Here is a 25684-nt window from a genome sequence, read left to right on the forward strand (position 1 = left end):
TGACCAACTGATGTAACAAATCGGAACGATCAAGGTCCACGGTAGTGTAAGGTATAGATCGCTTTCAATTCTTTTAACCCGAGGAAGCGAACCAAATTTCTTCTACAGTTCCCGGGAGTTGAATAATTTATAATGGAGCCTTATTTGTTGGCCCTTCCAGCAGAGCTATCTAGACGGAAGCCCCGCTAAGTCAGATGACTCACCTTGTCTTTCTTTTCACTTCTCTGGACCGAGGTGGGCTGCCTCAACCGCTACCCACCCCGCAACCTGTAGCTAGTGGCGAGGGAAGGGAACAGCAATGGGAAGCAATTTCTGCAGAAGCTCCAATGACCAAACCTGAACTTGCCTAGAGACCACGCTGGAATCTACAAACACACCTGTGTTACTAGTGAGTCCACTGTCCTGAGTCCTCTTTCTGGAAGGACGCATGGGATGGAGGATGTACGGTGTAAGAAGCAGTTTACCTGCACAAACGGGACCTTGATTCTCAGGAGCTTAGATTTTTAATGAGAGCTAGTTCCCATTTAACGGATAATCATCAAGAACATGCATAGTAGTCCCTGCCTGGGGACTGGAGCTCGTTACAAAATTGCATATACGGAAAGAGAGGAAATCCAACAGCTAAGCCCACACACAACACTGTGATCTCTTGGTAACCATATCATCTTCTATTGTTAGAATCAATGTCTGACAATGTTTTGGTTCAAAAAACGAACGTATCTAATAACGAATCCACTCTCTATTTAAGAAATCGCAACAGGCCACCCAACACCTAACCTTTCCATTGTTACAGGTTTGAGAGGGACTGGGTTAGCCGTCCATCGCTGCTCTAAGAAATGACCACACACTTAGCAGTTTAAAATGACACAACTTCTCTTGAGGCCTCGGTGGTCACAAATCCTAAAATTCAAGGTATTGGAAGAGCTGTCTTCCTCTGTTTCCTTGCCTTTTCTGGCTTCTAGAGGCTATCTACATTCCCAGGCTCAGGGCCCTGCCCCCCACCTTCAAAGCCAGCTGCGCTCCACCTTCCAATGTCTCTCTCTGCCCTCCCTTCTGGGTCGCTCCTCTTGCTCTGACTCTAATCTTCCTGTCTTCCTCTGACCAAGACCCTGTTCATAATCAGACTTGACTGCTTGAGGACAGACTGGTGCGCACCTAAGGATTTTTAGGAAGGACACATTCACTGTAAACGCTCGTAGCTTCCTAGTGAGTTTTGAATTTTGCAGGACTCAGTGATCTATAAAGAAACATAAGCATGAAGTTGTCTGCCACTGCAGGGTTAATAAAACGATATATATCTATTTTCACAAAGACCCTGTGATTTCACTGGGACAACCTGAATAATTCAAGACTTTTCCCATCTCAGGATCTTTAATTTAATCACATTCACAAAAGTCCCTTTTACTATATAAGGTGACATATCAAAGGTTCTAGGGTTTAGGACAGGCACAACTTTGGAGGCGGCCATCCTTCTGCCTATCACCATTATTAATGTCACTCACACAAAAAGAGAATATGCAAATATCTTTTTTTTTTTTTTAAGAATATGTGAATATCTTTGCAACTACCAGCAATACTATCCAGGAGTACTTGCTTCAAAAATCCATTCATAAGAAATTATTACAAGAAAAATTATGAAAGATCGGTCTTCTTCCCTAGAACCAAGTATATAGTTTCAATAGGACATAATGACTAATAGTGGGGAAAAATAAGCAAGGTTTCCCCCCCAGATGTGCTTCTTGCCACACAACAAATCAAGCATGTTCTCTCTTTCTCTTACTTACGGGGCAGGTGACAGTCACGTCCTGGGTGCCAGGGACAGCATGTTCTCAATTCAGAGCTACGGGTCTAGCTGTGATGCTGATGTGGTAATAACCGGAATGGTAATCTGATCGTGCTAAGGCTCACCTGTTTGAATAGAGCGCAGTCCTGTCGTGTGGACAATGTTCATCGACATATAAGGAAGACGATGAAATAGTGGTTGCCAAGGAAGCAGCTTCAAATAGTGACGGGGTACTAGGCACAAGGTCCGGCCTGTGTCGGGATCCCAGGGCTGGAAAACAGAAACACAACACACACTCGTGAATCTCCGTAATAAATGTTGCCTTAATACCTGTAATAATTTAAATCAACTCCAAAGTGTTCATTTTACGTATCAGGTTGCAAATTAAATTACAAATTCACTTCACTCATCTGTGCTGCCAAAGACATATCAAATAGCTTCTTGCCAACAGGTTATCCAGAAAGGAAATGGCATTAATTTACAAAATGGCTTTATGGAAATGACATTATGAATGTGCTTTTAAAAACCTAATAAAGCGATTTACTGTTTCAAAAGATGACATAAAAAGCTGGAAGGAGCTTAAGGGGATAATTCGACAGAGATTAACAGCATGATTGGCAAATGGAGAAACACACAGGGAACCTGCTTTCCCTCCCTAGGATATGCGCGTGTCTGTCATTCTCAATTTAGATCCAAGTACTCAAACTTTCTAAGAGCCAGGAAACAAAGGCTGCCCAGACGAACAGCCAGCTCTCTCTCTCTTTTAAAAGATTTTATTTATTTGAGAGGAAGCGAGAGTGAGAGAGCGAGAGCACACAAGCTCTCTCACGGTGGGGGCGGGGGCAGAGGGAGAGGGAGAAGCAGGCTCCCTCTTGAGCAAGACGCCCCATGTGGGGCTCAATCCCAGGACCCTGCGGTCATGACCTAAGCAAAAGGCAGATGCTTAACCAACTGAACCAAGCCAGCTATGTCTTAATCCCCTTTGTGTCCATATTCATCCTTGGCTCCTCTCGGCCTCATATTTCAAGAGCCAAGGTTGCCTTTCTAAAAATGAGAAAACTCCCTATTTTCTTTTTAAAAGGTAGGTGCCTGGGACACCTGGGTGGCTCGGTCAGTTAAGCGACTGCCTTCGGCTCAGGTCATGATCCCAGGGTCCAGGATGGAGCCCCGCATCGGGCTCCCTGCTCTGAGGGGGGTACTGCTTCTCTCTCTCTCTCTGAATGCTGCTCCCCCTGCTTGTGCTCTCTCTCTGCCCAATAAATAAATGAAATCTTAAAAACCAAACAAACAGTAGATGCCTATAAAAGTACTTATGCGGGAAAGGAAAATGTTCAAGGCTGAGCAGTGACCCACGCCCACTCTCCCTGCGTCTGTGTGGAGTCCTTTTTCATACTGGGAGATCATTTTTAATGATCCTCACCTAAACTTTGGACAAATTCGTATCCCTTACTGCCCAGCTTGTCAGAGACAGTATCTTAATGACAGATCCAGTCACCAAGAGAAGAGCTGCTTAAAAAATACACATGCACGTCCCCAGTGACAGAACGCTATGGACCTAAGAGTTACTCCTGAGTCCTGTCCTTCAGCTTTTGCAGCGGGGCTTGCACTGATTTTTTTTTTTTTTAAACCTAGGGAGATATTTTATTTTTAAAAATTTTTATGAAGACACGATTGACATAGAACACTGTATCGATTCTAGGTGTGCAACGTGACCATTCGATACACATATTTATTGTGAGATGATCATCACAATCTAGTGACCCTCTGTGTGTAGATACAACATCTTTTTTCCTGCAGTGAGAACTTTTAGGATCTATTCTTTTAGCAACTTTCAAATATACAACAGACTTTTGTGAACTAAAGTCACCATGCTGGACTGGCTTCTGTTTGATCCTTCCCCTAGACTAAACAAAGAGGATAATAAATAAAACATAATTTTGAGGTGCTCCTGGTCCTCCTTTACAGGCTCAAAATTACGCATTTTTAGGAAGTGTATGAATGGGAAAATGGTCCTAATAGGTGCTACTGCATGAGTGTGAGGTTTTGGATTTGGGGTTTGAAGAGCTGTAGATGGAGGGAGAGGGTGTAGGTCAGAAGGGCTGCTCTGGACCAGGAGACTGGACGCACTTTGGGACATGGTGCGGCTCTGCCTCCAGGTCAGCTCAACATAAAGAATTTCCACGATGAATTAGCAGATGGTAACGGTACAGCAACACAAGTAACCAAAGTGCTCTACATGCAAAAATGAGAAAGGCTTCCATGTAACATGCCAGCTGGCTAGCGATCTTTAATATACTTGGTCCCACCTTCTTACTAAATACAGAGGATAATACGGACATGCTCAAGAGTAGTGAAGAGTGCATTCTGGAAAATGACCTCCCACCAATGAATTGCTACTCAACTTAGGGCAGATGGAGCTGGACCAGAGAGGCTCACGCAGACTGTGGTCTTGACTTCATGAGCCAGAGACTACATGAGTGGTACAGTTCAGAGAGAGACAATCTGTCCAGGGCCTTGGTCCAGACACCGGGGAGCTGAGCCCCAACGTTTAAGGACCAGCTCTCTGAAGCAGAGAGCTGTTTCCTCAAGCTCTTGTATCCTTCAACTTTTTAAAAAAACTAGCATGGTAGACAGAATTCTAGGCTGATCCCAGGTGACCTGAACACTTGTATCATCTCCCTTTGAGTGTGGGTGGAACTGGGCAATATACTAGGATAGTACAGGATGGTACAGGGCAAAAGGAATTCTGCAGATGTAATTAAGGTTACTCATATGTTAATTTCAAGTTAGTCAAAGAGAATACTCTCTAGGTGGGCCTGGCCTAATCACCTGAGCCTTTTAAATCTCTGTCTGCAGGTCAGAGATCCGAAGTGAGAGAAAGATTGACTTGTAAGAAAGTCCTGGTCTGAAGATAGAGGGGGCTGCCTGGCAAGGAATGTGGAAGGTCTCGGAGGTGGGGGGGGGGCTGGAGTGGGCCCACGGCTATCAGACAGGAAGGCATAGGGACCTCCGCCCTACAACCATGAGGAAGTGAATTCCGCCAACCAGGTGATGACCTTGGAGGAGGATTTTCTCCAGCACCTAAGAGAAGCCCAGTTGACACCTTTTCTGAGACCCTGATAAGCTATGTCCAGAGAACCAAGGCGAGCCTGGCCAGAATTCTGATTTACACATGGTGGGCTAATAAACAGAGGTCCTACTAAGCTGCAGATGTTCTGGGTAATTTGCTACATGGCCAGAGAAAATGAAGACAACTGGAAAACGGACAGCGGCACAGACGAGAGGATTAAAAACTCGAGAGGAATCTGGCGATGACTTGGTGCACTGTTAAAGGGGAGCCCCCAAGCACGGGGCATTATAAAAAGGCCGAACACGGTAGCAAACTTTGTACACAGATGGCATTATTCAGATCAATTCATTTTCGTAATAGTATGTTAAAATTTTCAAAGAATATGCTCAGTAGGTTTTTCTTCAACCTTCGGTGGCTTTTTGGGTGAAGTCTCTTTAAAAATGAAGCAATGGGTGCAGTAAGTCTCCTGCACAAAACAAAAACAAAAACAAAACCCACAACCTGTGCCCTACTTCCCAGGTCTCCAGACTTTCTGGGTGGTAGGCAGTGTATGTATTATATCCTCTTCTCCCCGCACATTAACACCTGGACTCACCGCTCTAACTTCAGATGCCATCCGGTGTGTACTAGTTGAACGTTTAACTAGCACAGTTTAAAAATCAGTTAATCCTATCTCCCAGACCGCAGACACCTCGCAGTTTTACGTGTATTCTAAGAAGCCTGGGCCATGTGGTAGGGGAGAGGCTGGCACAGGGGGAGTCTCAGGGAAAGGGCATCTCCGAGCCAGAAATGGCCGGTGGAGAGAGGAGCAAAGGCGATTCATGAACTCCTTTGCCGAAAGCACCAAATGTGGGTCTGAGCTAATTTCTAGGAAGATGAGAAAGAAGGAAACCCCACACGACAGCGGTGGAGCGGTGCTGTAGAAGAAAACAGGAATGACCCTATCCTGACCACTCCGGGGGAAAGGAAAGCCTGAGAAGAGATCAAATGTAATCGAAGGAGAAGAAATTTTCAGGAAATGTTGGGATTCCCCAAAGAATACACTGATTTAAAAAAAAAAAAAAAAGAAGCCTAAAATGTCACTTCCTCTTCTAGAATTAGAAGAGAAAAAAAACCCTCATGATCAAGTCAACAAACAAGAAAAAGTATGTGATAAAATTCAACACTCACTCCTGATAAAAAAACTTTCAGCAAACCAGGAATAAAAAGGTCCTTCCTTGACCCGATTAGGGGTATCAAATACAGCCAAGTTCTTTCTCAACAGTGAAACTGGAGAGACATTCCCTTTAAAATCAGGACAAGGCAAGGCTGCCCACAATCACCAGTTGCATTCATCATTATTCTGGGAGACCGAGCTGGCAGGTGAGGACGGAAAGAAAGAGAAGGGAGGGCTACACAGTAGCAAGAAAGAGCCAGAAAACCCAAATCTTAGAAAGATGCTATTTGAAAAGACCGAAAATACATGTCTATGACTATCTCTATATGCATTTAAGAATAAAGCTAATAAAAGGGAGGTGTATGAGACAAGCAAGAGGAAAGTCACAAAGCCTTTATTAAATTCATTAAAGACCTAAATGAATGGATAATTCATTGTTACATTGTGTACACACGTATCTGTAAGGATGTGTGTATACATATGTATACAATGCATATGTGTGTTTGAAACATGCACACACAGAGACACACACACACACACTGTATGTGCACACAGAACAAGGTCCAATAGTAAAAACACAAACATGTTCAGATGTGTGACCTCCCAAGAGCGGATTATGGATCTTTTAATTCTAAATGCCTCAGTATATCTTCCAACTTTTCCTTCCTCTTTACTGTCAACCACATATTATTTTATTCAGGTGTTTGAAAAATTTGTAGTAACTATGTCATACCGTAAATATCCTTTTGAAAATGAGTTAATAGACTTGGTTTCTTTGTTTCTTTCTTTCTTTTTTTTTTCTTTTTTCTTTTTTTTTTTTTTTTAAAGATTCTATTTTTTATTTATTTGACAGAGAGAGATCACAAGTAGGCAGAGAGGCAGACAGAGAGAGAGAGGAGGAAGCAGGCTCCCTGCCGAGCAGAGAGCCCGATGCGGGACTCGATCCCAGGACCCTGAGATCATGACCTGAGCCGAAGGCAGCGACTTAACCCACTGAGCCACCCAGGCGCCCCTCTTTCTTTTTAAAAATAAGTTCCAATGTGGGGTTTGAACTCACAACCCTGAGATCAAGACCCAGCTCCAAAGACGGAGCCAGCGAGGCATGCCCCCACCTTGCTTCTTTGGGCAGGTATATTCTAATTGCTCTATCATGAATCTTTATCACCTATAGAAACAAGATCAGAAGGACTTTTTTTCCTTTCCTTTTTTTTTTGTTAAGTGACACGTCTTTACCTTCTTCGTCAAGGCTGCTGAAACTCTGCCCCTCGGTCAGCAAGTCTCGCTTCCCGTCCTTCCACTCCTGGCTAACTGAGGACACGATCTCTTGCGAGGTGGCCTTCAGGGCGGCGATGGAGTTGCAACATTTTTTAGAAGGCGAGGCCTTCAAGGCTAGACAGGGAGGAAAAAGGAGAGACAACGATATTTACGGTAAAACCACATTAATTTTTTTTATTAAATTAAGATTTTCCTCATTCACATATGACTCATGATTTGAGCCGAGTGCAAGAGACTTTTACAGACATGAGAGGGAGACGAAACTGTTTGGGTTTTGGCAATTTTACTTGTCCACAAGGACTCGACTTCCATGAAAAGCTCCTTGAATACATGCGAACTGGAAATTGTCTCCAGATTCTGAGGTCAAGTCTTACCAGAGGTGAGACTTAAAACGTTATGTCATTAAAGGATACTTCTTCTGCCTCCAAGCAATGTTTTTCTAGCGCTGGGAGGCGGTTGGGTGGGTTGGTAAACGTAGATGGTAAACGGAGTTGAATTCTCATGACCCTGGTTTTATTAACTTGGGGACTGGGAATTTCCAAACATGCCAATGTTTAATCTTATACTCATGAAGCCTAATTTAGCCCAGTTACTTCTGGTTGCTTTTTGCTTTTAAGTGACTTTCCACTGAAGTTTCCTGCTCTCTGGGTCTTTTCTAGGTCATGGCTGCGTCAGATGTTATCGTTCACTCCCGACCTTTGTGCAAACAGCATTCTCCAGCTTCAGGAGTGTGTTGGGAACCTGAACCGAGGCACATGGACATCACCAACCATCCTGCTCGCGGAAGGGTGTCCCTTCACCTCTGATACGTCCGTGGGAGCGGCTGAGGCCGCAGACAGACCATCTCCATTTCCATGCCGTCTTCACTGCAATAATTCTTGGCTTAACACCGTTAGAGAATTCCATTGGAGGGGAGGGAGGAAAGTTGAGGCTGGTTTATGCTTTCCCTGAACAGGCAAAGCCTCTCCTCTGCCTTTGGAGGGCTGCACAGACTGGGGACCTGACAGCTGATCCATTAGAGAATTGTGTCTGGCCTTGGGAGCTCTCCAGGACTTAAATTATGGCGCTTATCTGGGGCTTACCCATAGACAGCCTCTAAGAACATAACTGGACAGGACTTTGGGTCACACCGATGGGGAAAGAATAGTGGGCAATCTCTCCACTTTAAGAGAAGGGAAGGTTTATATGTCCTATGAGCAGTTTAAGAACCATAACAATATGATCATCATCACAATAACTCCTGGAGAAGGCTTTAGGGTTTGGAGGGCGACATTGACACACCAAATCTCAAAACCCCATGTGGTTGTCCGAGGGAGGTGGGCCCTTTTATAGGTCTGACAACTGAGACTGGGAAAGTTGCGACCTGCTCAAGGTCACACAGCTAGAAAGCATGAAACCCCAGGTGCCTTTCTTCTGCCTGAAGATGTCTAAACTGGTGTTTATTTCCTCTCTGTAGAGGATTCTATTTCCTGGCTGATGTGAGGGGGAGAAAAGATAAAACCAGAGTGAGTTTTTTTGTTTTGTTCTGTTTTGTTTTTTGAGGGAAGGGCAATTGCTTCATTAGATTATAAATCTGTTACATGTTCTAATCCCTGACCCAAAAATTACTGAGGGAGGAACTAATTAATTAAAAAAAATCTTCCTATATTATTGTGTAGTATAATGCTAGGTACATTACAGGTGCTCAAAACTGGCTGACTGAATGCATTATTGTCCTAAAAATCTTACAGCAGTTGTTTTTTTAACAAATTAACATACTATTATATTCCGTTCAAGAAGCTAAGTTTTACTGCTTGACACACATTATCTGGGTAGGGAATTTCAGTGATGTCTCAACATTATGATGACTAATATTTCTAGAAAAAATTATACAACTTGCAGACATTATTACAATGCGAGTATGACTCAATTTTGCGGTGGAATGAAAGACTAATAAGACTTAAAAAAGTAATTTGAAAGAAGAAACTTGAAGAGTAGGTACTATTTTCTTGGGGGTAGACGTGAGAAGGGGAGGTTTCCATCTACAAAGAACGTATACCTATAAGCATTAAGGGCTTTAATAGAATTACAGTTGATAAAGCATCTTAAAGTTGTATTTTTTTTAGCTTTTAAAATTAAAAAAATTATTATTGGAGTGTAATTGACATACAATGTTGTATTAGGTTCAGGTGCACAACATATTGATTATAGACAATTCTATACATTGCTCTGTGCTCACCATGAGAAGTGTGATCACCATCTATCACTACATAGTATTATTACTAGGATTACTTTTTATTTTTTTATTATGTTCAGTTATCCAGCATACATAATATTGACTAAATTCCCTATGCTGTACTTTTCAGCTCCATGATTATTTTATAACTCAAAGTGTGTACCTCTTAATCCCCATTATCCATCTCGCCCATCCCCCACCCACATCCCCTCTGGCAAGCAGCAGTTTGTCCATTTGCTTTTTTAAAATGCCACATAGAAGTGAGATTATATGGTAATATGGATCTTAGTCCTATTTAATTAGCATAATACCCTGTAGGTCCAGTCATGCTGTTGCAGATGGCAAGACGCCATTCTTAACGGCTGAGTAATATTCCACCGTATATAGACACGGCATCTTTTTTATCCATTCATCTGTAGATGGACACTGGGCTCCTTCTATGTCTTGGCTATTGGAAATAAAGCTGCAGTCAACACAGAGGTGCATGTACCCTTCTGAATTAGGGTTTTCATTTTCTTTGGGTAAACACCCAGTAGTGGAATTACTAATCAGTATTTCTACATTCAGTGTTTTGAGGAACTGTTTTCCACAGTGGCTACACCATTTTGCATTCCCACCAACCATGCATGAGGGCTGCCTTTTATCCACATCCTCGCCAACACTTGCTATTTCTTGTCTTTTTGATACTAGCCATTCTGACTGGAGTGAGTTGATATCTCACTGTGGTTTGATCTGCATTTTCCTGATGATTAGTGATATTGAGCATCTTTTCATGTGTCTGCTGGCCGTCTGTATGCCTTCTTTGGAAAAAAAAAAGTCTATTCAAGTCCTCTGCCCATTTTTTGGTGTGTGTTGAGTTGTATAAGTTCTTTATATATTTTAAGTACTAATTCCTTATCAGATGTATCATTTGCAAGTATCTCCTTCCATTTAGTAGGTTTCCTTCACTGTGCTAAAGCTTTTTATTTTGGTGTAGTCCCACAAGTTTATTTTTTTTATTTTTTTAAATTTTTAAATTTTTTATTTTTTATAAACATATATTTTTATCCCCAGGGGTACAAGTCTGTGAATCACCAGGTTTACACACTTTACAGCACTCACCAAAGCACATACCCTCCCCAATGTCCATAATCCCACCCCCTTCTCCCAAACCCCCTCCCCCCAGCAACCCTCAGTTTGTTTTGTGAGATTAAGAGTCACTTATGGTTTGTCTCCCTCCCAATCCCACAAGTTTATTTTTGCTTTGGTTTCTGTTGCCTGAGCAGAAACATTCATTAATATTTTGCTTAGGGTGATAGCCAAGAGATTACTACCTATGTTTTCTTTGAGAAGTTTTAGGATTTCAGGTCTCACATTTAAGTTTTTAATCCATTTTGAGTTTATTTTTGTGTATAGTGTTAAGAACGTGATCCAGTTTCATTCTTTAGTGTGTTGCCATCCAGTCTTCCAAGCACCATTTGTTGAAGAGACGGTCTTTCCCCTACTGTGTACTGTTCCCTTCTTTGTCATAGATTAACTGACCACGTGGGTTTGGGCTTCCTTCCAGTCTCAGTCCTATACTATTGATTTATGTGTCTATTTCTGTTCTGTTCTGATGACTACAGCTTTGTAGTATATCTTGAAATCTTCGATTGTGATACTTTCAACTTTGCTCTTGTTTTTCAAGATCACTTTGGCTGTTCGGGGTCTTTGGTGGTTCCATACAAGTTTTAGGATGACCTGTTCTAGTTCCGTGAAAAATATTCTTGGTATTTTGAAAGGGATGCCGTTAAATCTGTAGATTCTTTTGGGTAGTATGAATGTTTTAAAAACACTGGGTCTTCCAATGCATGCCCATGGAATATCTTAACATTTATTTGTGTCATCCTCAATTTCTTTCAGTGTTTTATAGTTTTCAGAGTACAACTATTTCACCTCCTTGGTTAAGTTTATGCTGAGGCATTTTATTATATTTGGTGCAAGTATAAATGGGATGGTTTTCTTAATTTCTCTTTCTGGTACCTCATTATTATTGTGTTGAAATGCAATGGATTGCTGTATATTAACTTTGTATCCTGTGACTTTAATGAATTCATCAATCAGTTCTGGTAGTTTTTTGGTGGAGTCTTTGGGGTTTTCTACATATGTAGTGTAATGTCATCTGCAAATAGTGAAAATCTGACTTCTTTGCCAATCTGGATGGCCTTATTTCTTTTTCTTGTTTGATTGCTGTGGTCACAACTTCCACAGCTGCAGAGTGGACATCCTTGTCTTGTTCCTGATCCTAGAAGAAAATCTCTTAGTCTTTCACCATTGGGTATAGTGTTAATTGTGGATTTTTCATGTATGTCCTTTATTGTGTTGAGGTATGTTCCTTCTAAGCCTAGTTTGTGGAGGTTTTTTTTTTGTTCTTTTTTTTTTTTTTTAAACAGGAATGAATGTTGTACTTTGTCCAATGCTTTTCCTGCATCTATTGAGGTGATCATATAGTTTCTTTCTTTTACTTGTTAATGTGATATATCACGCTTTTATATATCCCATTAGAATTTGTTGTGCAGGGTGCTTGGGTGGCTCAGTCACTAAGAGTGTCTGCCTTTGGTTCAGGTCATGATCTCGGTGTCCTGGGATACAGTGTCATGTCGAACTCTCTGCTCCGTGGGGGTGTCTGCTTCTCCCTCTGCCCCTCCCCCACTCGTTCTCTCAATCTCTCCAATAAAAAAAAAATGTAAAAAAAAAAAGAATTTGTTGTGCATTTTTGTATGCAAATCAATAACTCTGTGTGTGTGTGTGTGTGTATCTATACATATCTGTATCTTTAAGAACTAAATGGGATGCCTGGGTTGCACAGTCAGTTACGCAGCTTCCTTCAGCTCAGGACATGACCCCGGGGTCCTGGGATTGAGTCCCACATCGGGCTCCTTGTTCAGCACGGAGCCTGCTTCTCCCTCCGCCTGCTGCTTTCTCTAACAAATGAATAGATAAAATCTTTAAGAAAAAGTTTTCAGTTATTTGAGGAGAGCATGCGGGTATGTACAAGTGAGTGGGAGGAGGAGCAGAGGGGGAGGAAAAGGGAGAGGGAGAGAATACCAAGCAGACTCTTCGCTGGACGCAGAGCCGGTCATGGGGCCCAACCTTGATCCTAAGATCATGACCTGAGCCAAAATCAACAGCTGGACACTCAACTGAATGAGCCACCCAGGTGTCCCCTAAATGGACCTTTAATATGATTTTTATTTTAAATATTATTCAATTTAATTGCACCATAATATATATACCCAATATAAGATAAGGTTTGACATGTAGGCAGTTTCTATTTTTTCTACCACAACCTAGGACTCTAATGATTATGGCATCAGTAAATACCTAATGGAACACTTCATCATAATTACTAAGTCACCATAGCTTTTGGGGATGAAGAGTCCAAACCCTTCTAATAAAAATCTTACAAAGATTGCCCAGAGTAAAGTCAGTAAGCTAAAAGTTAAAAAAAAAAAAAAAAAGATTCCTAAGAATCTTACCTTGAATTTTCTTGAAAACTCTGGAATTCATAAACTTCAGAAACCTGTCAGCGTAAAAGCTTGGTCGATGAACGGAAACGGTATCCTGGAAGGACAAAGCAGGTGGCACAGGTTTACCTCTCAGATCACTGCAAGCCAGAAGAGACATCTACGCAATCGGTTCTCAGCCGGCCCAACGTCCTGAGCCAGGAGGCATGGACGCTGGCAGCCGGAAATGAGCGGTATGTGTCATCTGTGCGACCCATGGTGCCCAGGAGGGAGACTGGGGAAACGGGCGTAAAGGCCCTGTGGGCAAAGTTTCCAGATATTCCTGAGGAAAGAGAGTGCGGAGCGGGGCACGGGGGAGCCAGCCAAAGGACGCGGTTTTATAAAACGGAACAGCTGATTCTCACTCCACTGTGTGCCCTGTGAAGCTTTTGGATTATTTTTTTTAAACATACAGGCAACCAGTGTTTCATCTAAAATAAAGGATAATACTGTTTTCGGTCAGGGACAAAAATTGGGGACATATGCAAAACAACCCTAATGTAAGAGTGACATGGAGGTCAAAAAGAAAATAGTGTGGTTTTGTCTCGTAGTAATCAGGTACACGGACACTGGGAAGACTCCTTGGGGACAAGACTGACTGATGACCTCCGCTATGCTGAATTATCTACTAATTAGGTAGAATTGAACTGAATTGAATTGTTAACTCAATTCTCTCGTGCTTGGCAGGAGTCTTCAGGACTGGAGGGGCATTTTATTATAAATCCAGGAAAGGAGATGGATGAAGAAGCTAATTCTACATGTTTATTCAGTAATCACGTATCTGCTAACCGAGATGCACGTTTCTAGAAAGAGTAAATGTGCCGTTTTCATTCTACGTTTGTGGATTCTAATAGGAGAAGTTCTGAAAATTTAAATTTAGATGGTATAAAGCAGCTGCTCTGGGTTTGGAAGAAAAAACCCACATTGGACCAGAGGTCTGGAGACCTGGTTCTGATGTTAGTTCCAGCCTTAATACAGCTGTGTGATCCAGGAAGAAGGCAGGGCCTCGGTGCCTCTATTTTTTTTTTTTTTTAATCTGTGAAACAGGGCATTATAGGAGGCATAAGGTCATTCTGTAAACAGCGTGTTATGAAGGACACAGTACAGAGAAAGCCTCTTTGACCAAGGCCTACTGGTCCTCTAGCCCGTTAGGGATGCTGTAGAGGTGGGCATTTCTAGCTGGTCTGACACGCAGCTCCTGTGTGAAATGGACACATACGACAGGCACAGTAACTTAGAAATATCTTATGGTGCAAGACCATTGAGACTCGGACCTTGCCTTCCAAGAGAGACTGGACTGTGTTTCTCTTTGGTGCGAAGAAGCATTGCTTAGGTAAGAGGCACATTTGCAAACAAAAATGAGTCTTATTTACTGATTTCACAATTCCACAAATACATGTTCAATACAGAGATACTCTTAAGAAAAAACCAAACCCAACCCAGCAGAATGGAAGATGTGTTTTAACTAGACAAAGGTAGGGGCCTCTCAGCAGCATCTGACCAGTGGAGAACTAGGTCATTCCCATCAGAAATCTTAGCCTGGTGACAGGGAATTAACATTGTCTCAGAGAACAGAAGGAGAAGTGTGTTTACTATTTCCCTTCCATGGCGAAGATGTTATTCAGTCTCTACTTTAGTCAGCTTAGTCAGGAAGAGAAAAAAATGAACCTACCATCTTGGCTTTTAAATAGAAGGAATCTTTGATCTGAATAATAAGCCGACATTTAATTCTTAGAAACAAACCTGTGACCCTGTTACAAGTGCGTTCTGAGGAAGCCCGTTCCTCAGCCTGTAGACAAACGCAGACCTTTCACGCTGGAAGGTTATTACCAGTTTTCCACGGAACTGAGGCAGTGGAAAGTGTTCTTTCCAATAAAGGAGAAGAGTGATATCTATAATTTATCTTCTCTCAAAGGAAAGCATCTGCTAACATCTTTTTTTAAAAAAAAGGTGTGAACAAATCTTGGACTGATACCTTCTTTGGAAGTGTCACTTTAGGTTATTAACTGAGGGAGACTGAGGCTAGTAACGTTCTGTCAGCAGCAAAAAGTTCAAATCTAATACCCAGAGAGGAACATGCATGTGTGTTATGTGGGTTGAGAGAGAGAGGGGGTTCGGGAGGGAGGCTGTTGGTGGATAGTTGATTGTTTTCTTTGGTTATACAATTCTGAGTTCAACAGATATCCTCATGCCAGCCAGTCTTAGTCCTATATCCAACTGTAACTTCGTATGTCTTGTGTTGAAAACTAAAGGGCATCATTTTATTTTATCCTTATATCAGTCCAATGAGGCAAGTACTAGGTACTATTACCATGTCTCTTGGAGAGATGGGAAACCAGGCCAAGAGAGGCCAAATCACAAGCAACGTGCCTGGCAGGTTCAAATCCCGGGCTGTGGTCCACCAAAGTCAGGTTCAGACCACGCCACAGCTCAGTCTTGTGAGAACCTCATTGTAACTGCCCTCCTGAGCTTCCGGGGCCCAGGCAAAGAGTCTCCCCTTCTTCCCAGCATCCTCTCCTTTCATAAGTGTGTCCAGATTTCACGCAAAAATAAGACATCATTTTCTCTGCTGACGCGACTTCCTAGACACCCCCTAAAGTCTGAGAAATCAGAAAAATATATAGATATCAAGGAACATGATAATCACATACCCCATCATAGACCAGAGCTTTCCAGGAATGTTCTAGCTTCTTCATTAACCTAAACATAAAGACACAGAAACATACAAATGAGAATGTAAAATCATTCCCATGCAGTGGATTTTCAGAATACCTTTTGTTGATTTATTTTGAAATAAGGAAAGGCTACTTCCCCAAATCTCTTACCTATATGATTGCAGAATATCAATAATGCCCATAAATAAAAGTAGTTTTTCTCCCTTATGGCTTTTAGCTGGAATGCCTCCCATTCTGTTGATAGAGCAAGAGAGAAAATAGTTTATGACATATAATGGGAAGTTAAAAATCACTTCTAATAAACAGACTAAATAAAAATGGACAACTTTAAGAATTCTGGACTCCCAGTCTTTTTTTTTTTTTTGCCTTGGGTAAGGTCTCCCTGGGAATCCAGAATGCTGAACTTCCCACACAGGAGAATGAAAATGTAGCTGTTGACTCAGGACAGCTGGACGGGAAGAATCCAAACAAAAAATCATTCCTATTTTAAAACTACGGGAACGAATTTTTAAAGTATTTTTTAAATACTCCCCTTTAAAAATGCAATGCTTTTACCTATTTGCTGTGAAGTGTAACATATTTAAAAGAACCCATTCCTAGGAGGCCAAGGACCACTATTAGCATTTGGTAAACCCGTCTAGTGTAAATGCGTGTTTTTAGGTGTTTATTAGTCCACAAAAGCAACAATTTAACATGCTTTATAACTTGAATTCTTCAATCGCTAAGTGATTAGACATTTGCTTGTATTCAATGATAATGTGTTTTTTTATGGCTCTGTAGTTTTTTATGCTGATACAGAATCCCTTGTTTAATTGACTATTGGGCATTTAGATAGATGGAGAAGTGAGGATTTTTTAAAAGTTTGATATGTATTCCTTTATAAAAGTGAAATATGGGGGCGCCTGGGTGGCTCAGTGGATTAAAGCCTCTGACTTCAGCTCAGGTCATGGTCTCAGCGTCCTGAGATCAAGCCCTGCATTGGGCTCTCTTCCTCTTCTCTCTCTGCCTGCCTCTCTGCCTACTTGTGATCTCTGTCTGTCAAATAAATAAATAAAATCTTTACCAAAAAAAAAGAAAAAGTGAAATATGTCCGTGATTTAATCATTGTTGGAGACTCCTAAAAGGCAGCTCGCTAACGGCCAAGGAAAGCGGCGCCTTCCGTTCTCTCTCTTGTACAGCTGGTCAATGCACGTGACAATCAGCCGCGGCAGTAATTTTCCTCGGTTGCAATTGTTTCTGTTCGTCAGTGTGGACTTTATATATGCAAATGGATCCTGCAGTTACCAGCACATCTGGCTAAGGCAAGAGACCACATCTGCCAGGGGGTAGAGGATCCGGCAGAAGAGAGTCCTCTCCTGCAGACAAGGAGCTCTGAATGATGAATGCAATCCCGACCCCGTGTCTGCTTAAATACGCGTTGATTCAAATTCAAAGCATGTTCTCCCTTGTGTGGGGGAATGTTTTGAATATGGAGCCAGTGGGGGTAGCCAGAAACACTTTGGGCCATTGTTCCGAAATGGAGCCATTGGAAAAAAGCAAGCACACGGGGGAAAGAATGGTAATCGCCGGAAGCACCGCCAGGCATCTAGTTACCCGGAGAGGAGCAGAAATGAAGGCTGCTCGACCCATTTTAGCACCAGGTATGAATCCGTTCTCAAAAAGCCCTCACGGAGGGCACATGATTGCGTGTCATTCCCCACTGCCATGGGCCGCCACGACCCGGAGGGTGCGCAGGAGGGCGGGTGCACTTACGTGTCCGGGTTCTCTGCGATGATCCCATCTCCAGGTTTGCCCGGACCCTGGATGGATTCCATCGCCGTGGAATAGAGGACCTTCTGCATCCCGGACCGCTTAGCATCAGGCACATTCTGTGAGTTCTCCTCTTCCTTCTCTTTGAGGGAATGGTCCAAGATGTGGATTCCCAGCAAAAGGCTATAGTCCATGATTTTGAAGCTCTCCAGCACCTGCGGAAGAAAAAGAACCAGGCGGCCGGTCAACAGAAGGGGGTAAGTCTCAGCGGCAGAGAATCAGAGAGTTCTAGAGATGCAGATGCACAGCTCCCGCGTCCCTTCCAGGGCATGGCAGATGGAGGAAAACCAAAATAAAAATATTTGAGGTTATTATTAGGTCAAGTTTAGTAGGGATTATCACAACGGCTCCAAGAGGATATTTTTTATGCAAACCTAAAGCAAGCACAGCTTTTCCTAACCCTCGGTGAACGCTTCCCTCGTAACATTTATTGAGCACTTCCCACATGCCAGGTTCTAAGGAGGTTCACTCAGATCCAACCCTCACAGCTCTTCAGACGAGGTACGACGACTGTCTCTATTTTACAGAGGAATAAAATGAGCCAGAGGGAGACAAGGTAATTCGTTCGGTATGACGCAGCTTAGAAGTGGCACTGTGGGGATGTGAACCCTGGCAGTCACCTCCAGTGGCCACACACTTTTTTTTTTTTAAGATTTTATTTGCCAGAGAGAGAAAGAGAGTACACACAAGCAGGCAGAGGGGCAGGCAGAAGCAGGCTCCCTATCAAGCAAGGAGCCCGATGCGGGACTCGATCCCAGAACCCTGGGATCATGACCTGAGCTGAAGGCAGCGGCTTAACCCACTGAGCCACCCAGGCGTCCCCAGTGGCCACACTCTTAAACACCAGAGCACAGATACCCCCAACTAAGGGTCTCTACATGCTTGTATCCTCCTCCGCACGAGGACTCGGCCCGAAGGTGTTTCTGTCTGAATTCCGTCCTCTACATCTTAACCTTGCTGGTCTCCTTGGGAAAGTTGGCGTTTCCAAGTGGCCATTCGGTTCCCAGCAGAAGTGTTTTTTAAAAAATTATGATCTCAATAAACAACAGGACTTCATGCTTAGTTACCCGCTCAGCAAACAGTGGGGAAGAGAAGGAACGAAGAGTAGCTGAAGGCAGCCAGACAGAGGAGGGAGAGACGCTCTGACAGGAAAATGGCGGGAAATAAGGTCAAGGGAAGAGGGAATGCGCATGCGTTCCCGGGGTGGGCGGGGCTTTGACACTCAGGAGGCTTCTTCCAGGGAGGAAGAGTATTCAGGAGAGCATGAAAATGGGGTGTTTTCCTCTATGATAAACAACTTCTCCTAGGGGGCTGAGACTTCTAAACGCCTGGCGTTTCTCACACAAAGCTGCTCAGGAAATCAAAACCAGCCCAGAAATGAAGACAAGCCTGCGTGGCAGAACAGTTGTCTCTGAATCAGCAGGATAATCTGTCGCTATAGCCCAGTTAGGGAATGTCTTTGAGGGGCAGAGTGTATGATAACTCTTTAACCAGAGACTGAAGACCCAGAATGCCATAGGCTTTCCTCATTACTCTTTAGCCCAAATGCTTATTTATATATTTAAAAAATTTTTTTAAAAATTTAAATTCAATTTAGTTAACACATAGTATGTTATTAGTTTCAGGGGAGCCTGATTGCTCTTTGATCAGACATTTATGATAGAGATATAGCAATCAGGGGTTGGACCCGAGGATTTATACACCTGTGGCCTCTGTAAGGGGGGTCTGTGAACTATGACATAGCTGGCCTTCCAGAAATATGGTTATCCCTGGGTCTCACGCATCGACGAGGAAAAACGAAAGGGGGCTGCCCATGAGTATCAATTATTCAGAGTATCAATGATTCATCGCTCAGTTTACTCAACTAAGTACTTCGAGAAAGGAGGCAGGCAAGAGCTGAGTGTAGAGTCTTACTATTTAAGAGGTTTACGCCATGGAACTTTCTAACCCAAGAGAGTGACCCGATAGTCATGTGGACCCAGCTTCCCTAAGCTAAGAAGAAGTGGAGTCAAGGATGAAGGAAGAGGGAAGGGTGGCAGGAAGAGTTCCTCACCACTGCCCCGATGATTCGGCAGCCAACCCATTGGCTGGGTCGCCAGGGAGACCCATCAGCACCTTCCTCATGCCTCCATGAGGAAGTCCGATAAGAAAGCAAGCCAGCTTTGTATCACGGGTGCCAAGGACCCAACCTCTTACGAAGAAACACTAACAGATATTGGACACTTTCTTCAGACAAAAGCAAGAGTAGAAGGACCTGGGTGCCTGGGTGGCTCAGTTGGTTAAGCAACTGCCATCGGCTCAGATCATGATCCCAGAGTCTCAGGATCGAGTCCCGCATCGGGCTCCCAGCTCCACGGGGAGTCTGCTTTTCCCTCTGACCTTCTCCCCTCTCATGTTCTCTCTCACTGTCTCTCTCTCTCTCAAATAAATAAATATAATCTTAAAAAAAAAAAAAAGTAGAAGGACCTTAGCTTTTGTAACTGTCAACCATACTGAAAGGGTGTCTTGGAAACAGCGCCCCCTCAGACGGCGTCATAGTCCTGCCCGGGGATCACCACCTGCAGACACCAGGTTTCTGACTCCCAGGTACCAGAGCTCGCGTGTCCCTTCCTAGAGAGGCTTTGGGGTAAAGGACCTAAAAGATAAAGGGCACGGACTCTGACCTAGGCAGGTCACATCGCCTCCCTACGCCAGTTTCCTCCTCTGCGGAAGGCCGACATTATTATTACACACAGCAGAAGGTGCTTGTGAAAATTCAACATGGAAATGCAGAGAAAGTGCCTGGAAAAATTCTTGGTACAGGGAAAATACCCAATTAGCTGTTAGGTACCCTCATCCTGACTATAAGTCACGGAGACTCATGGCTCACACTGGTGTGAGAGGCTACAGAACTTGTCTTGATGTAAACACCCTTGAAGTGACACTTCTGACTACAAAATGCACAAAAAGCCCAAAAAATACGACTGCATTTTTGGCCAGCTTACCAGCGCCCTTTGGGCCCCTTTAAAAGTTCTGGGTTGAGTGTCTGATGGGAAATGGACAGGTGGCCGCACCGCAGTTCTGGTCCAAGGGCTCTAACTCCACGGCCCCGCCATCTGGGCCAACAGTCCCGTCGTCAGTGAGCAAAATTCACAGCCTCATGCTCTGCACGGCCCAGACGCCCCACTGCTAAGTGTCCCCGCACAGCAGTACCCAGGCTCCAAAATCAAATTCTAATCGGACCCTGGGACCGTGCTGTGGGCATCCCTGCCAGGCAACCAGCACGCTTACAGCGAGGTGTGGGGAAATGGAAAGGTCCTTGTGATAACGTCCCAATTCTTTCTCTCTCCTCCGCAGAGTATCGGCAAGGCAGTTCTGCTTGTTAAAAAGCCTCTTTATCAAGTATTTTCCCTTAAATTCCCAATGCAAGATTCAACCTGAATCGTCTGGTTTGTACTCAGAGGCTCTTCTCCCGCCTAAGGACAGGCCAAACGGAACGGGTGTCTTTTATAAGTGATCCAAAGTCAGGCCGGGGTCCAGTTTTAATTCCTGATGTTTTCCTGATTTCCTGATGCTTTAAAGTCGCCAAATATTTGTCCTGGCTTATTTAAAACAACAACAATAACAAGCCTCCAGAGAGAATTCACTATGAAAAAGCTACACTTAACTTTTTAAAAGCGAATCATTTTCTCTGTGTTCTCAAGCTGGATCGTCAGAGACCCTGAAGGGTACTGCATTGTATCTAGGAAGCCAGGCTCCTGCTTTCAGAGTGAAAAGCTTAAAAAAGGGGAGTCTGCACAGAAGGACCATGGAGTTACCTCTGGAAAGACCAACATCTACCTTTCCCTCATGATAATGCCCAAATCTCCACCCAAGCAGGGAAGCACAAGCCGCATTTATAGAACTTCTAATGCACGTATAGGCGCGTTAGCTTAAGGCGTCTGAATGACCTTCTGTCCATGTCTACAGCTGGTAACAAGGCTTCCCTGTCTAAATACTCATCCTAACCCCAAATAAGAGACACCCACCCACGGTTACCTGGGCAGTCAGGGCTTTGGAAGTCATTCCCTGTGATCTCTTTTTTCGCTGCAAAGAAAAGTTCTCTTTGTGGGACAACCACTCCCCCCCACCACAAAAAAAAGATAAATTCTATTCCCACTGTGTGGGAAGTGACCATGATAGTTAGATTTGGGGTTAGGTAAAGTCATCACCTACCAAAAAAAAAAAAAAAAGAAAGAAAAAAAAAAGGAAGAAGAAGAGAAATATATAGGCATATATTTTAAGTCAAATTCCAAAACTTCCGTAATGAAAAAAAAAAAAAAATTCTGGGAACAGATTTTAGTCACGTGCCCTGCAGATCTGCATCAATTAGGAACAAAATAGTTGTTATGCATATCTTCCCCGTTCCTTAATTAAAGGAATCAAATATATCTGCCAAAATCTTAGCACGTGTGAGCCTCGGGAGTGTGCAACATTCTGTGACATGACAGACACCCATCAGTCAAGTCTGTCACTCAGGGGCGAAAACACTCTTTTTCTAGAATGTCTGCCTGACCTGGCTGTGGCTGGTGGGTTTTGTAGCTGTGTGTTTGCTGTGCAAAACGGTATTTATTGTCAAAGCCAGATTTCTCCTCCTTCTCTCTCAAGGACTATTTTAAGACAATAACAATACTGGAAGATAGTAAAAAAAAAAAAAAAATTCAGTGTTGGAGCATCTGGTACAAAAATCCTGAAGACATGATCAAAACTCTCTATTCCCAAAGAAAGCATCTTCTTCGGGTTCTTATCCCTGGGCACTATGTTGGGAAGACTCTTCTCATAGAATTTCTATAGAATTTATGAACCAATGTGGGAAATGTGATGTTGTCACTGTGGTCCTGTCTCCATGGCTAAAGGTCAGCAAGACTGCCTGCTCCTCCTGCTCCGTTTCCACCTTCTGTGCCCACACTCGCTGCACACTGTTCCTGTCCCCTTCTAGAAGGAGCAGGAGCAGCTGGGCGGTGGGTGAGGCTCTGGGTTCTGGGAGCCAGGCAGTCTGGTTTCACTCATGGCTTCCCCATGTGTCCCTGTGCAAGGTACGGAGCTGTTCTGCGCCGTGTTCCCTCATCTGTAAAAGAGAGACAATGGGAACTCTGACCTTAGAGGGTTACTTCAGACCGAGTTCATCCACGTCCAGTCTTAGGACATACAGGATATACAGAGATATACAGTAACCAGGATATACAGAGAACCCAATGGGAACGACTACTGTCACTGTTATTCTGCCTCCTGTAGGCTCATCCCTGCTGGCCATTGCCCCTGGAGTCCCCACTCGCCCTCAGCCTTTGTTCCCTGCCTTCCTGTTTGTCTTTGCCTGCCTTTCCTTTAGTGAACATCTTCGTTCTCTTAACACTTTTCTCTCTCTACTTTACAGCAGTGACATTCTGCTGAAATTGAGCCTCTAGTCGGTCCCAGGCACCAAGGAAGTTGCTAGAACTTCAGGGGTAAGTAAAATTGGCAATACCATCCTCAAAATTACCCAATTACAGACTGGAATAAGGCCTGGAAGGAGGAAATCAGGCTGCTGTGGAGACAACCCACACAAGGGCTACCTATTTTTGAATGAGGAGTATTTCAACAGTCCAGATAAGAGACGGTATTTGACATTCCATACACATTTTAGTATTATTTGTTCTGGTTTGTTCCTGGATAGCCAAAGCCATCTTGAAAGAGAAGAACAAAGCTGGAGGAATCATAATTCCAGATCCACTACAAAGGTATGGTAATCCAAACACAATGGGACTGGCACGAAGACAGATCAGTGGACTACAACAGGGGCCGGAAATAAGCCCATACCTATATAGCCGACTCGTCTATGACAAAAGCAGCAAGAATTTTCAAATGGGGGAAAAGATGGTCACTCTGTCAATAAATGGTGCTGGGAGAACTGGACAGCTACATGCATGCAAAAGAATGAAACTAGACGACTTTCCAAACCCTCTGCAAAAACAAATCCAGTATGGGTTAAAGACCTGAAAGTGAGAGTGGAAACCATACAAATCCTAAAAACAGCATAGGCAGTCATCACTCTGACATCAGCCATAGCAACACTTTTCTAGGTATGTCTCTTGAGGCAAAGGAAACAAAGACAAGATTCAACTATTCGGACTGTATCAAAACAAAAACCTTTGGCCGAGTGAGGGAAACCATCCACAAAACAAAAAGCAACCTACTGAATGGAAGAAGATATTTGCAAATGACAGATCCACTAAGGGGTTAATATCCAAAATATATGAACTTACACAACGTAACACCAAAAAACAACATCCTCACTAAAAAATGGCCAGAGGACCGAATAGACCATTTTTTCAAAGAAGACATTCAGATGGCCAACAGACAACAAGAAAAAATGCTCAACATCACTTATCATCAGGGAAATCGTGAGCACAGCATGATGTTTAAACTTGTCTCATTGCTAGGCTGTACACCTGAAACTAATTTAACATTATGTGTCAACTACACTCAAATAAAAAAATTCCCAAAAAAGATGTTAACTTGAATATGGATGGCAGCAGGGGAGTTTGAGGGAGAAGTGGAAAAAAATTCTGAGCATCTCTTAGCGCATAGATTCTAGCTATTATCTCTCTATGGACAATTCCCAAAATCTTTTCTTTAGGTCAAACTCTTTCCTAAGCTCTTGGCCTGTGTATTTCCAATGGACTTCGGGACATTCCTAAACTTCTATGCAACTGTCTAGCTATACCCCTTAAATCTTATTTTTCCCCCAAAGCAGTTCCTTTCCCTCATTTCTCTCTCTTACTCCATATCAGTCTATGGATTTCAGACGTCCTGACGCCTATTCCTTCCACTAAGCTGCCCAATCCAGCAGCTTCTACGAATGGAACATTCCTTTGTGCTAATGCCTTGATTTCAACTTCTCTTTCTCCCACCTTCCCATCTATTTCAGATGCCCTCGCTTGACCAGGTTGTGTCACACCCCTAGGTCAAAGCCTTCAGCCTCTCACCATGGCTCACGTGACACTGAAGGTTCTTGCTACTGTGGCCCCAGCCAACATCTGCCTGTTATTTAACATCTGTCTAGGGACCTCTTCCAGGCTGGTCAAGCTAGAATCACTTAGTTACCCATAAATGTGCCCCAAAGGTGTCATTCATTCTGTTTCTTCTGGAAGGTCCTTCCTATTCTTTTCAACTCTTGCTGGTTTTTCAAAGCCTGTCTCATCTCCTAGCTTCATGAAAACTAGACTCATGATCTCCATAAAATGTTGAGAACACATCCCCCCTCTGAAAACTGAAGCACATTATCAGATCCCTCCATGGGATAAAACTTGGGTTGTATCTGTATTTTTCCTACCATACGCACCAGACTGTTCTGCTCACCAAAGGCTTGTTTTGCTTTGTTCCCTGCTGTGTACTCTGATCAGAGCAGAAATGTCTATTTTTTTATACTGCTGTCCATGTGGGCAAGCAAATGAAAACCAAAATATTCAGTAGCAAAGAACACAGAGCCCTACATCTTCCATCTCAAATATAAGAACTTGATAACTGCATTTCAAGATCACATGGCTTGTGAAAAACCTTTAGCATTGAAAGTATTGACTGTGATTACATCCTCTGTATTGTCAGAAGAATAAAGCTAATAGCGTTTTCAAACCTACCCACACTAGGGGTATTTGTAAACACCATGTTAAGGCTGTTACAGAGACTTTATATTTACTGATTAGTAGGCATACAACTAAAAGGCAGATATGAGGCTAGCTTATTTTGCTATAAACTAGGCTGATCTTAGAGTCTAGGAAGAATGTCACTTTTTAGGACACTTTTGCAAAGAGAGGGTGTCACAAGTGGGATCACCTTCAAGGACTATTACACCAATCAAGAGTGCTCAGCGTTGGCTCTCTGTTCTAAAACACAGCTCAGGGCCTGCTTACTTTTCTTGCCCTCTGTCTCTCCGCATTTCCAATCTGTAAGGGATGTGGAGTTAAGCAGATATGAGGCTGAGAAAGGATCATCACTGGATGAGTCCCAAAGACCTTCTGAAAAACAGCCACATTTAAAATTTGGCACCCAGTACCCAAAGATAGTAAGTATGGCCAAGATAAAGACAGAAGGTGGTCAAGTAATGTGGACATGATACTTGATGCAAAATGGAGAAGGCCTGGGATTCCAGGAGGAAAAGAGATGCTTCAGTAATCAGATCT

The 25684-nt window shown here is 43.2% G+C and overlaps 1 protein-coding gene across 4 annotated transcripts in view; it reads right to left on the bottom strand.

The window, feature by feature from the left end:
* PIP5K1B (phosphatidylinositol-4-phosphate 5-kinase type 1 beta) overlaps positions 1-25684 on the bottom strand; it is a 290745-nt gene that overhangs the window by 66447 nt on the left and 198614 nt on the right. For all 4 annotated transcript variants that reach the window (XM_059411911.1, XM_059411909.1, XM_059411910.1 and 1 more), the window contains 6 exons: positions 17451-17662; positions 15849-15932; positions 15675-15723; positions 12997-13081; positions 7243-7398; positions 1909-2053 (listed from right to left, as the gene is read on the bottom strand). In XM_059411911.1, the coding sequence (XP_059267894.1) occupies positions 1909-2053; positions 7243-7398; positions 12997-13081; positions 15675-15723; positions 15849-15932; positions 17451-17662 (731 nt within the window). The remainder of the gene's footprint in view (positions 1-1908; positions 2054-7242; positions 7399-12996; positions 13082-15674; positions 15724-15848; positions 15933-17450; positions 17663-25684) is intronic.

Source organism: Mustela nigripes, chromosome 9 (genome assembly GCF_022355385.1).
Source record: "Mustela nigripes isolate SB6536 chromosome 9, MUSNIG.SB6536, whole genome shotgun sequence".
In the NCBI taxonomy this organism is placed as follows: Eukaryota; Metazoa; Chordata; class Mammalia; order Carnivora; family Mustelidae; genus Mustela; species Mustela nigripes.